This window comes from Lepidochelys olivacea (genome assembly GCF_965140295.1).
Source record: "Lepidochelys olivacea isolate rLepOli2 genome assembly, chromosome: 20".
Taxonomy (NCBI): domain Eukaryota; kingdom Metazoa; phylum Chordata; order Testudines; family Cheloniidae; genus Lepidochelys; species Lepidochelys olivacea.
Genome location: NC_140430.1, coordinates 3,113,089 through 3,126,400, shown reverse-complemented (window position 1 = coordinate 3,126,400; position 13,312 = coordinate 3,113,089). Strand labels below are relative to the sequence as shown.

Genomic DNA, 13,312 nt, shown 5'->3' with positions numbered 1-13,312 from the left:
TGGACCCGAGCCAAGAGATCAGATCAAATTGCAGCTGCAAGCCAACATTCCTGCGGGCTGCGCCCCTTGGCACCCTGCCACCTCCTTGGCTGTTGCTAGAAAATGAACTAAACTTTCCACAGGGTGCTCCCTTGCCTGAGCTGGAGTGTGTGTGTCTGGAAAGCAGGGCGGGAGGGACATTGCAGGGCATCACCAGAGCTGTGGTGTGAGGCAGGAGGCCAGGGCTGCAGGTCGGGAGTGAGGGTCACCGGCAGGGATGGGGGGAGCTGAGGGCTGCGGTAGTAGGGGCTGCGGGTTCGGAGTGAGGGTCACCGGCAGGGCTGGGGGGGTCCCGCACAGGGTTGCGGTAGCAGGGGCTGCGGGCGGAGAGTGAGGGGCACGGGCAGGGCTGGGTGGGGGGAGCCCAGGGCTGGGCTGGCAGGGGCTGCGGGTGGGGAGTGAGGGGCACGGGCAGGGCTGGGTGGGGGGAGCCCAGGCCTGGGCTGACAGGGGCTGCGGGTGGGGAGTGAGGGGCACGGGCAGGGCTGGGTGGGGGGAGCCCAGGGCTGGGCTGACAGGGGCTGCGGGTTGGGAGTGAGGGGCACGGGCAGGGCTGGAAGGCCGAGGTCACCGTCCGGCTCATGCCAGGCCTGTCTCCAGCCGTTCTGGCTTGTCCTTGACCGGCCGAGGGGGCCCAGTGGGGCAGTGTGTGCGGGGGGGAGACCCGGAGGGGCACGGGTGCGCTGTGGGCAGGACTCCGGCCGAACCCAGGAGCTGCAAGCGGGGCAGAGTATGACCCGCCCCCCCCACTTCGCAGGCCTCCTCCCCCTTCCTGCCTTTCGTTACTTTCAGTTACAGTCTGGAGCCTCTGATGTCAGCCTGCGGGAGCCTCTCCCCACGTCAATCGCCACCTGGCTCTCCGACAAACCCTGCGAAGCCGGAAACACAACTGCAAACCCAAACCGGGGAGCGGGCTGGGGGGGCGGAGAAGCCCTGGCCCCGACGCCCCGACCCGCCAGCTCCCGCCCCCTCCGGGGCAGGATGGATTAAACAGACGCGTCCCCCTGGAAGCGACGGTCGAGGCTCGGCACAAGGTAACGGGGAGGCTGGACGAACGCCACCCCCCCACGCCCCCCGGAACGGGGCCAGGGCCCAGGGATGGGAGCTCGGGAGCTCGACAGGCCGGGACCCGCTGGCCTCTCCAGCCGGGGGCGAGCGTGAGGGTGAGGACGGGGGTCCGATCGCCGGGACCATGCGTCCGAGGAGCAGGCTCGAGGCCTGCACGGGGAACGAGGGTCACGCCCTCTGGCTGCCTGGTCAGGCCGCTGCTCTGCCGGGAGCGAAGGCTGGGTTTAAAATCTGCAGGCTGCTGAGGAAGCTCGCTGCTTCCCCCGGGCTCCGTGCCAAGCCGGGGCCCCGCGGAAGGACAGACAGTGAGGGAGGGGTCACCCAACCCCTGGAGTTGCTGTTTTATTTACAGATGTTACCCAGTCCAGCAGGCGATGAGGTTGGGCTGGGGCAATGCTCCTGAGGTTAGAGAGAGTGGGGTCTAGTGGTTGGAACAGGGGGCTGGGAGCCAGGATGCCTGGGTTCTATCCCCTGCTAGGGGAGGCTACTGGGTTAGAGAGGCGGGGCTGGGAAACAGGACTCCTAGGTTCTAATCCCCACTCTGGGCTGGGGTCTAGTGGGCTAAGACAGGGTGCGGTGGGGTGGGATGAGGCTGGGAGCCAGGACTCCTGGGTCCTATCCCCAGCTCTGGGGTGGGGGTGGGGGGGAGGCTGAACCACCCAGGAGCCACGCTTAGCATGTCCCAGCTGGAAGCGTCTCCCTGGAGCTCTCAGCCCCTTGGGTGTTTCTTGTGATCACGTAGGTGCAGCTGGGTAACGTCCCTGCTGGGCTTCACCCGCCGCTGTGGTGAAGTCCTAAGAGCTTTCCTCACAGGAGGGGGCGGGGTGGTGTGTGTTTAGCCCTTTAAGGGAAGTCATCGTCCAGCTCCGACCCTGGAAACAAGGGATTCTGGGACTTGGAGTCCAGGGGCACCATGGATGTTGTAGGCTGGCCAGCAGTGCATGCTGGGAAAGGGAGCAGGACTATAAAAGAGCTCCCTTTTTACCACTCAGGGAAAGCTTGGAGATGGGAGCAGTGTGAGCATCAGGGGAGCAGGGTCTGCTGGGAGGAATGGTCCTGTCCCCAGCTCCTGCTGCTCTTTGGCTGACGAGGGTGTGGTGCGATGAAGATCTGCGACGTAGGCCCACTCCTCTGGAAGGGGGCTAGATGTTGTCCCCCCCGTCTGCCCCCCAAGCTCTCTGTGCCTGGTGCTTTGCAGGTCTGAGCCCCCAGGAAAAACAGCACTGGGTTCTCCCATGCTGCCTGCAGCTTTCGAGAGGAATCGCAGGACGCTGGGGGCAGAACCGCTGTGGCATGGGGACAAGCCTGGGCCCAAACCAGCGTGGCGTCTGTAGGGGGAAACCGGGCCTCTCTAAGTCAGGAGGAAGCGAACAGGAAATTGGCGATGGGTGCTGCCACCCTCCAGTTGTTTCTTGTGGCTTAAAAAAAAGAGGATGGCCGGGGAGGGGTAGAAAGCAGGGAGGGGGGAAAAAAGGCTTTGGATCCCATAAAGTCTGGCCAAAGTTGAGTTCATCTCTGCTCTAGGCTCCTCTGCGTATTCACCCCTCTTCTTCTCCATCCCTCTCTGTGGGCCTAAGTGTCCCTTCCTGAAAGATACAGTCTCCCCCCCCCCCCCCATTGGCAGGTGCCCTGCAGGAGTGGGTGGGGCCAGTGAACTGTATGGCACTTTTTCATGGCCCCGTTACAGTTTCTCTGCCTCCTGGTCTTTAATCTAGCCTTGCATGCCCTCCCTGCACGGCGGGGCAGTGCCCCATCCTTCCTTCTCCCTCACAAACCTGGGGGAGCTTCGGGCTGGGCAAGGCGAAGCTGAAGGAGGCTAGGTTGAAATTCTCTGGGCGACTGGCTCTGAACCTGGCGGTGTGGATGCGGCTGGGCAGGGCGCCTGGGGAAAGGCAAATGGGATGGTCTTGGTCGGGCAAAGAGGGAGCCAAGTGGGGGCGATGCTCGGTTGCGTCGCCATCCAAGGGGCCAGGTCTGATCAGCTGGAGCAGGATCTGGCAGGGGTGGGTAAGTCGTGGGTCACACCAGGCCTGGCCTGGGAGCGCCGGAGCAGGGGAGCGGGCGGTGAGAGGCTGCTGCCATCCCTGCACAGAGCTCCACCCCTCTTGAGCCCTTTTACGGCGGCTGGGCGGCATGGGAGGGAAACCCTGCTTTTCCTGGCACGCGGTGGGCAGCGGCTGCCACGGGAATCCCACTAGCTGTGGCGTTTCAGGGGTCAAGCAGCCGTACCCCAGATGACGAAGGGGAACGGCTGATGGGGGAAGAGCCTGGCAATGTGAATTTCCTCATGGCTCTTCCACCTGCGAGTCATGAAATCTCCCACACGAGGGTGGGAGCACACATGGCAGGGACAGGGGCTGTGGCATCCTCCTGGGCGGGGGGCAAAATGGGGACCAGCTTCCCTGGCAGTACCACAAAACACTCCCTGTTCTCATGCGTTCCCCACACAAGCACAGGCAGCCGTGGCTCCTAGCGAAATGCACGTGGGTTGTAAAATTCAAGGAGGAGGATCGGGGGGGGGGAGGCTTCTGTTATCCTCTCAGGTATCCCAGCTCCACCCTGTACCCTAGGCTTCAGCTCCCCTGGTACCGTGCCAGTCTTCTGGCTCACTGCCTCCCCTGATCAATCCTCTCCAGCCCCTGCCCCTTGGGGCTGCTCCTTCCTTACCCCTGGGCGGGGAGTTCATAGCTCTTATCTAGACGGTCGGATGTGTGCTGGGGATGTTCCCATTATTCATCTAAGGAGGGTCATGTTAGAAATTCTGCCAGGTGTGACAAAATCATGTGGCAGTCAGTTCCGCAGGCGTGCCGGGGCATGTTCAAAACCACAGCCAGCACGCTGTCTGGTGCTGAGAGTACCGATCTCTCTGAAAGTCACCAGTGATTCTACTATTAGAAACAGCCCTGATCCTCTTGCGGGCTAAAGGCAAGCACTGGACGCTTTGCCGAGCGTCAGGCCCGAGTGGGGTCACCTGGGGAAGCCCCGGTCTCTCTCTCTCTCTCTCTGAATCAGCAGGGCTTTCACTGCCATATGAACTGGTGTCTGTGGCTCTTTTGCTGCAATCTGTGGCTTCCCGTCTGCTTCACACCGTGCAAGGGTGCGGATCTGCCAGCCTGTGAGAGAGAAGTTGGCTTGGCAGCTTTCTCACGGCTCTTATCACCCTGAAATCTGAGCCTCAGGGGGCTGAATCATCCCTCTCCCCACAGCAAAGAGAGGGAAACTGAGGCTCGGAGAAGAGGAGTGATGGGAGTGATGGGAGTGAGTGGAGCCAGGACTAGATCTCAGGTCTCCTGGGCTTTACCCACTGGGAATTCCTTCCTCCGCGAGCGGCTCCCCTGAAATCTCTGCTGGCTTCTCCCCTCCAAGAAAAAAAACAAGAAAGCTCTGCATGCCGGGTGCGTCCTGTTCCGGGAGCCAAACGGGGTGTCGGGGGGGGGGGCTGTGCACGGAGCTGGCCCCTGGCTCTCCCCACCGCCCCCGATCCCGAGCGGCGAGCTGCCTCGCTGTGCCAGGAACTGTGGGCGTGCGGGGGACTCGGAGTCATGTGTTGTTCCAGGGAGCGTTGTGGGAGGGGAAGGGCCCAGCTGGGGTGCTCCCTGTCCCTGCAGCACAGGTGCCTTCCTGCCCAAAGACTGATTGTCGGGGGCGGGTGAAGGGGGTCCATGGAACTGGGGGGGGGGGCCCGGGGGGGGTTGTGCATCGTGTTGTCAGGAAATGACAGAGCATCTCATGAGTAATTGCCGTCTCCAGGGCTGGGACGCAGCCTCGGCTTCCCAATGCGCTATGACTAAGTAGAAAGCCCACAGAGGCCTCTATTCTTCCCAAATGGGCTGTGCCCCCCCTCCACCTTTCCCTGGGGGGGTCAGGGAGTGCCCCCCCCGCTGTGGGGGAGATTAAAATGGCCTCTTCAGCAGCTGCCAGTCACCAGAAAGGGAAGCGAAACTGATTGCCCCCATGGAGGAACCCGCGGGGGAGATTCCTGCCCTGGCTGTTCCTCTGATGCGCCCCCAAAACATGAGGCAATTGTCGCCAGCTGCGCAGGTCGCTGGTCCATGGAAACGTGTAACGACCGGTTGAGTCAGCAACGGTCTGAAGGGAACATAATGAGCGGCAGGTCTGGAGCAGCAGCCTCTGAGCGGCTGCACGCCCCCAGCACTGCGGGCGAACGGCCCCGGTGGGTGCAGGGAGCAGGAGCCAGGGAACCAGCAGGAAGGTGTCGCATGCCAGCCACTGCAGATGCAAACTGCTTCATGGATGGCTGATCTCCAAAATCAACAGGAGCTAATCCCAGCGCTCTGCAGGGAGACGGGTGCGGCTGGCCAAATTTCGGCTGGTGCAGGATTGGAACCACAGATCCCCAGCCTGAGCTAAAGGAGTGCTCCCCCTGCCTGCAGCTAGTAGCAGGTCTCTTATCTGCTAAGTGGTCCCGGACACTAGAGGGCAGTGTTGTTCAGGCTCGCCAGCGCGGCAGGGGACAGGTGGCTTAAAGCACTGAGTGGCAGCCTCACGGGGTTGGGACAGTGCCAGGCGGGGTGTGTGATTTCATTCCGGGTTGAATGAGAGACCACGGTGATGGGCACGCAAGGGTCCAATGTCCCTCCCACTGGTAACTGCATGTTTGATTTGGCTTGTGATGCATCCCCTCCTGCCCAGGGGAGCAGGTTAACACCCGCCCAGCTGTGTTTGATCTGCAAACGTTCCTGAGCATCCCTGAGATACACAAACTCCAGGGAGTTGTTCTCCTGGGAGCTCTCCTTAGAGGGTTTGGGGAAGTTGACACTGAATGCTGGCCGTTTTGTACAGGAACAGAGATTGCAGTGGAGAATGGTGGTTACCACATGAGGTGTGGAGTAATAACTTCTCAACAGGGACAGTCGGCGGGAGACTGAATTCACACGCCGCTGAATTGAGGCTCTCTGGGTCCTAGGTACAACACACTTGGAGGGGACACTGTGGTCCTGCCCCTGCACCATAACCCCACCTTTCATTGGTGTGGCCGTGGCTTTTAGAGTCAAGCTAAGCATGGTGGAGCTATTGTTTCTGGCTCTCTGCAAACTCAGGTAGGGATGGGTTCCACTTGGGTCCTGTTCTCTAGCTTTTCTTCGCCCACATGAGGGTCAGAAACAGAATGCTGAAGTTCTGATCCCTCCTGGGACTCTGGGGTCTAGACTATGATGTAACCCGGCCCTATGCATGCACATGTAAGCTTTAAATGGAGGGGGACTGGCTCTTTCTCGGGGGGCCGGGGAGCAAGATACCCATCTTTTTTCCCCTTTTTGTTCTATTTAGGTTCTTACATCCTGAGCATCCCTATGGTATCTGGGCACCACACACTCTGATTCTCACTCAGAAGCCCCTCAGCGCCACTCCAGACAGGCAGGGCCATCTGAGAATCCGCCAGTGCTGGAAGTTTCCTTGGTATGGCGCTGACATAAGGGCTCTGTACCATGCCCTGCTCTTGGGCTCCCATTCACCCCCAGTGCACAGGGCAGAGCTGGCTTGGCTGGCACAGATTGGGCTACAGCTTATTCTCTGCCCCCCCCGGGCCCACGTGATAGGAGGTAGATGGGGGGGCCCACGGCCAGAGCTACCCTCCACTGCCAGGCCCATGGCGCAGCGTCCGTGTTGAATCAAGCTCTGCAAAGTGGGAGGAGATCGCTGGGGCGAACCTGCGGGTATTTACCAGCATGCACTGGCTCCGTTCCTGTAGGCTGAGCCTTATCAGCATTGGGAGATTGAAATGATCAGACTATGTTGCATTCGAGCCAGTATCCCTTGGTCAAAAATTAACCTGTTTCAGGAATCCCCGGGCCCAGCTCGCGCTGGGACAGCGGCATTGCCAGCTTTACGCTGAGGGGAGTGGGTGAGGGCTGAGCCCTGCTGATTTCAGCGAGCCCCGGAGGAGATAGGTGAGATTTAAGGGCTTTGCTTCTTCCTTAAGTGGCTTCTCCACACGTGGATTCTCCCCACCCCTCCGCCCCCGGCCGAAGGCGTGCAAAGTGGGTGGCAAATGCTAGCAGATCAGAAGCCTTTTCCATCTGCTCGGCAGGAGCGTAGGAGACAATGCCAGCAGAAGGGAGAAAAAGGCCCTGGGTTTTTGCCAGCGTCCCCTGTCAGACGCACAAAGCCACTTCCCCAAAGCAGGCAAGCCTGGCTGGTTTTGTTTGTTTCCTCCGAGATGCTGCTTATGTTGTAATCCTGGTCTGGTTTCCTGGCCTTGCCCGCTGCCTCCTCAAGGCCTTTGCAAACTCCACCTCTTCTCGTACTTTGCTTCTGTTATTGTTTGGTAACAGTCACTAGTCCGGGCCCTTGGTTGCCATCTCCGGGGGCCCCTGGCTGCTCACTCTCGCATGCAGCCCAAGCCAAAAGCCGCTCCTTGGCTTGGATCCCAGAAGGAGCAAAATCCTGCCAGGGTTTCCGCTCGCTGCCTCCCCTCCGAGCAGCGACGTGCAAAAGATCTGTCTTGAGGGGAAGAAATAACAGCCAGATCAGGAGCTGGTGCAAACCAGAGCAGCTCTATGGAAACCGAGCGGTGGTGAAGCTGATCGACGCTAACTGAGGATCTGGCCTGAAGTGTGTCTGGTTTTCATTGCAAACGGGGAGTCCTGTTGCAGGGCCCCGGCGGGATTTCCCTGCTGGGAACCGACAGCAGAACTTGCCCCGTTCCTGGACCCTGGAAGGAATAAGGGGACACAAGGATGCAAGACTGTAGTGGATCCTTTATCTGTCTGTCTCCACCAGAAGCCAGGACCTGAGGTTTCAGGGGAGGTGAAGAAACCTCTGCAGGAAGCAGATATAGAATAACCTGTCTCTGGGGGAAGTTTCTTCCTGACCTCCAGAAGTTAGAGGGCGGCATTTGTCCTGGAGCATGAGGATTTATAGCCCGGCCACAACTCTTCTCATTACAGCTCCTGTTCTATAAAGGGTCTTGAGTTCCAAGAAATCTCGTGTCAATGAATCCCACCAGCTTGTTAAGTGTTGCTGGGATGGTGTGCGGCGCGGGGAGGGGGGCACTCCCCAGGGGCTGGATGCTCCCACGCTGGGGGAGATAAGGGAGAACTGGTGCAAGGGATGGGGGTGGACAGGGATAACAGGCTTTGGAAATGATTTTCCGGCCCTTGAGCTGATAGGGTGATCCCAGGGACAGCTAAGCAGGGCTAGATGGGACAGATGTGCTGCCAGCCCCACATGCCCCAACTCCCTCTGACCTAGACTTTAAAATCAATAACCTGTCTTAGGTACTTCTCTGCCCCCCCCATTACTGTAGTATCTGAGCTCCAAACTTTGAGGTATTTATCCCCACAACCTTCCCCAGTGAGGCAGTGCTATTCTCCCTATTGTAGAGATGGGGAAACTGAGGCACATGAGGTCATGCAGGGGCGGAGCAGGGAATTGAACCGGGGTCTAGCAGTATAACGACCGGGTCACCCGTTCTTTCTTTCTCTATAATTTGTCACTGGCCCCGGCACATAATAACAATGCTGAGCTCTTCTCTTTGAAGCACTTTGCAAAGGAGGTCAGTTGCATTGTCCCCCAATTCACAGATGGGGGGAAACTGAGGCACGGAGAGGGGAAGTGACTTGCCCAAGGCCACTCCGGAGGCCAGCAGCAGAGCCAGAAATAGAGCCCGGGTTTCCTGAGGCCTAGTTCAGGATACTCTCTCTCCACTTGGCCATGCTGCTCTTTCCAGAGGTCCCTGAGGGAGACGCCAGGGACTCGGGTCGTTTGCAGGGAAGGCTTGAGGGGTTAACTATGAATAGTTGGAGGCCTGGCTCACGCCGCCTTCTCCTATCTATTTTTAGCCCCATAGGCGGCCAGCTCCAAGATGTCCCTGTGGAGCCTCGTCTCCCACATGCCTCCAGAGCACTTCAGTGGCCTCTTCGGGGAGTTCCCACGTGACCTGCGGAGTCTGCTGGCGGACTGGCTGGAAAACCAGCCGTGGTGAGTGGGGAACGCCCATCCCACGCCCCTCGCTCCCTACGACAAACGCCCCACTGCCCAGCCTCTCTTGGGCCTCCCGTCTTGTCTGCACAAGCTCAGGGCAGGAGGAATCCAAGTGGTTCCTTCCTCCTGGAGGAGTGGAGCAGCGTCTCCCGCTCAGAAAATCCCAAGCTGGGCCCCCGAAGTCGTGAGACAGCCCAGTCGAGGTTCGGTTCTCCCAGTTGGGCTGGCCAGAGGAGGCCGGGACGTCTGCACTCGTTCATCTCTCCCTCCCTTTCTCTCTTGCCCTTTCCTCCGCTGCCAGGGAGTTCATCACCGGCACCGACTCCTTCTGCATCAGCGCGGCCGGCGCGCTGCTCTCCACCATGGTGGAAAAGGTCCGTGGCCTTGCTGGCGGCAACGAGCAGCAGCGTCAGGTCCTCCAGCACGTCAGTAACCTGGAGGTATGGCCCGGAGGCTGTGTGTGAGTGGGGGGTTAGGGTTAGGGTTATTTATTTCGGCTTATAACCCCCCAGCCAACCCCCTCCCCCCATGGCTTTGGTCCCAGACACTGGTTAACATTCACACTCAACAGCACCTCCCAGTGCAGCATCAAGTATTACAGCCAATATTACAACCCCCCCCCACCCCCCAATGACGTTTTTGGGGCAAAGCAAATATTTTTTTCAGAAAATTTGCATTTTGGGTGACACTCTTGGTTTTGGGTTTTTTTTTTTTAATGACGTCCAATTTTTTGATAAAAATTTGTGGGATTTTTTGTTTTGCTTTTATTTAAAATGTTGCGGGGGGGGGGGGAGGGTTTGGCTCTCAAAATCCAGCGTGTGTTTTGGGGTTTTTTTACTGAAAACTTGGAAGGTTTTGGGTTTTTCGTCGATCAAATTGCTTTTTTTTTCCTGCTAGGAAATTTAAAAAACAACAAAAAAAGAATCTTTGAAATTTTCCCACCAAAAAAATCATTAAGTTCTATTAAATACAAAGAGGCGATTAAATCTTGGATCAAACTATCCTTTTCCCTGGAACAAATTTAAGCCCTGACTGGGCCATGAGCAGTGCATGGACACAGGGCTTTCCTTAAAGGATCGGGGCTTTTCTGAAGATATATTTTGAAATATTAGCCCTATCTACGTTACATGCCTGGAGTACTTCAGTGCTAATAGCAGAGTCTAGAGTAGCTTAAAATCACAGCTGCTGTGTGGCCAATCTTGGAACTTTTACGACAGACTCTTCTGTTTTGATTTTTAGCTGCTTAGGAATATTCAGAGCTGGTCAAAAAACCAGCCGGAGCACATCAGGAATTTTTAACTGAAATGCTTTTTGGTCAGAAAACGTCAATTCCTTAGAACAGAAACTGCCCACGAGAAAGGGGATTGTTTCACCAAAGCTCCTGCTTTCAAAAAACTGCCAAAAAGACAGTTTTTTAAAAAAATTTTCCCCACGATTCAAAACAAGTTTTTTGCTTTTGCCATTTTGGTTATTTTATACGAACAAAATCAAAACAAAACATTTTCAAGCTGTTGAAATGAAACTTTTCGACTGAGCCACTCCAGGGTTGGTTTTTTTTTTTTTTTTTTTCTGGATTATTGGTTTGCAAAGATGTTCAAGATTTTGAATTTTTGTCCTGTTTTGGGGTGGAGGAAAAATTCTGAAACCTCAAACTCCTGGGGGATGGGAAAACCATTTCTCACCCAACCCTGTAACCAACCCACATGGGCCTACAGCCTAATTTGAACCTACAGGGGTCAAACCCTGAGCCTCTGCTGTTTGAAGCATGGGTGTCTATAGTGGCTTTATGAGCCTCTCTGTGGATGCACTACTGGGGGAGACAAAGACCTGTGGGCACCTAGCTGCCGTTATACCCGCAGCCACGGAATTTTCCATTCGTGCCCACGAGCAGATGCTGTTTTGCACCAATTCGCACAAGTGTGACTGAGGATGCAGGGTGCCGGAGTCAGGGGGAGAGTGGGAGTTCTCCCTCTATTAATATTAACCATGTCCCCCTGCCCTCCCATTCCAGAATACGTATCGGAGAGACCCGCTGAGGCTGGTGGCAGTCGTGAAAGGAATTCTGGAGGGCGAGAGAGCAGCCTTGCTCAAACGGGTCAGTGACTCACACCTGTGCGGGCACAAACCCGTGATAAACGACTGCACCTTGTCCTCCATCCCAGCCTGTACTGTAGCTTTTCCCGGCCCCTCCATAGCTGGGCAGCTGGTGGTGTCTGTCGGCCTGTATGTTGGCTGGGGAGGATTTGGGCCCTAGATGGAGGGCACATCAGTGCCGGTCAGCCCTGTTGGCCTATCAGTTGGCCAGTGTAGGGGTCTGTGCAAGGTGATTTCCCAGGGGACTGCGGGGGCACGGCTAGGTAGATGCTGCTTGAATTACATAGGGCCTTGTGGTCTCCTTGCTGGTCCCACGTGGGTCTTGCAGACATGGGACAGCCAGCAGCGGTTCGGGCCATGTGGTTTGCGGGATGATCGCTCACCTCTGGGTAAATGAGCCCCTCCAGCTGCTCCGTGTCCTCCTGCCAGGTGCTGCTGTCCCAGAGAAGCGCCTGATGCCAAAGCATCAGAACTTAAAAAGCCGCAGGAGCCCGGTGGAGGACCCGGTTCCCTGCAGGGATGGGGAGGTTGTCCCACCACAGGGGGGCTCGTGGGGGGGACGTTCGGCTCATGTTTTACCCCCACCCCCTTTGCTGTTCCCCTAGGATCGCCACCTGCCGCTCAGCTTCCACCGCAGGCAGGAGGAACTGAAGTTTGGGCTGGACCTGCAGAGGCTCCAGCACCGAGTCGGGGAGATCCAGGTGCTCCAGGAACGGTGGAAGCAGAAGGGAGACGGGACCAGAGGTGAGAGAGGGTGAGGGGCTGGAGGAGTGATGGGGAGGAGTTAGGAGGGGCTGGAGGTGTGAAGAGGGGGGTGGAGTTAGGAGGGGCTGGGAGGGGATTGGAGAGAGAGAGGGTGGGCGGGGCTGGAGGCGTGAAGGGATGGGGGTTAAAGAGGTGCTGGAAGGGGATTGGACAACAGAGGGTGGGCGGGGCTGGAGGTGTGAAGAGGGGGCAGAATTGGGAGGGGCTGGAAGGGGATTGGACGACAGGGTGGGCGGGGCTGGAGGTGTGAAGAGGGGGCGGAGTTGGGAGGGGCTGGAAGGGGATTGGACGACAGGGTGGGCGGGGCTGGAGGTGTGAAGGGGGGCGGAGTTGGGAGGGGCTGGAAGGGGATTTGATGACAGAGGGTGGGCGGGGCTGGAGGTGTGAAGAGGGGGCGGAGTTGGGAGGGGCTGGAAGGGGATTCGACGACAGGGTGGGCGGGGCTGGAGGTGTGAAGGGGCGGAGTTGGGAGGGGCTGGAAGGGGATTCGAGGACAGAGGGTGGGCGGGCTGGAGGTGTGAAGGGGCGGAGTTGGGAGGGGCTGGAAGGGGATTCGAGGACAGAGGGTGGGCGGGCTGGAGGTGTGAAGGGGGGGCAGAATTGGGAGGGGCTGGAAGGGGATTGGACGACAGGGTGGGCGGGGCTGGAGGTGTGAAGGGGGCGGAGTTGGGAGGGGCTGGAAGGGGATTCGACGACAGAGGGTGGGCGGGCTGGAGGTGTGCAGATGGGGTGGAGTCGGGGGCGGTGCACCAGGGCGTGTCTCCCCAGCTCTGACCTTGACCCCGGTTCCCTGACACAAACCCCAGTGACCAGGCTAATTATGCAATCGCCATGGCAACGGCTGGACAGGCCCCACTAGACCCATCTGGGCCTGGTCTGGGTTTGTTCCCTCCACCGCTTGCCCTGCCTGGTTCGAAATGTGCCCCCGGCCCAGCTCGGCCTCCACGCTATGGGGACAGGGGCTCCCTCCCAGCCTGGGCGTGGGGCCCTTCAGCTCCATTTGCTCTCTGTCTCCCTTCAATCCCGCTCCGCCCCGTGGCCTGCCCCCAGACACGTCCCCTCCTCCCCCCTCAGAGCTGGGAGCCGGCTTCTCTCCTGTCACTTTGCCCAAAGACACCGATCGCGGGGCCTCGACTGTGGCCTGGACCCTCTGCAGGGCTGAGCCCTCGCGGTGCGGTCCTGACACGCAGGGCACTGAAAATCACGGCCCCGACGTGGCTGCGGGATCGTTTATCCACCCCCACATCAGCACCCGCTGCCCTCTCGCCAGCCATCTCTCCCCTCCGGTTGCTCAGTATCTTCTTGGCATCCCGCTCGTCTCCCGTTTCCAGGGTTCACGCCCCAGCTCCTTCTCCTGCTAGAAATTGCATGACGCTGGGGATCATGGGCCTGGGCTGGGGAC

General features: G+C 58.5%; 1 protein-coding gene across 5 annotated transcripts in view; it reads left to right on the top strand.

Annotated features, from left to right (window-relative positions):
* Positions 1-13,312, top strand: part of STAT6 (signal transducer and activator of transcription 6) — a 23,295-nt gene continuing 9,983 nt past the window's right edge. The window contains exons 1-6 of one of the 5 annotated variants that reach the window (XM_084610702.1): positions 1-230; positions 797-1,073; positions 8,910-9,048; positions 9,353-9,491; positions 11,063-11,146; positions 11,751-11,889. In XM_084610702.1, coding sequence (XP_084466828.1) covers positions 8,933-9,048; positions 9,353-9,491; positions 11,063-11,146; positions 11,751-11,889 — 478 coding nt within the window. In that variant the 5' untranslated portion in view covers positions 1-230; positions 797-1,073; positions 8,910-8,932. Of the gene's footprint in view, positions 231-526; positions 1,074-6,504; positions 6,526-6,942; positions 7,017-8,909; positions 9,049-9,352; positions 9,492-11,062; positions 11,147-11,750; positions 11,890-13,312 lie in introns of those variants that run through there. The other 4 variants (XM_084610705.1, XM_084610701.1, XM_084610704.1 and 1 more) reach the window with 4 other exon arrangements.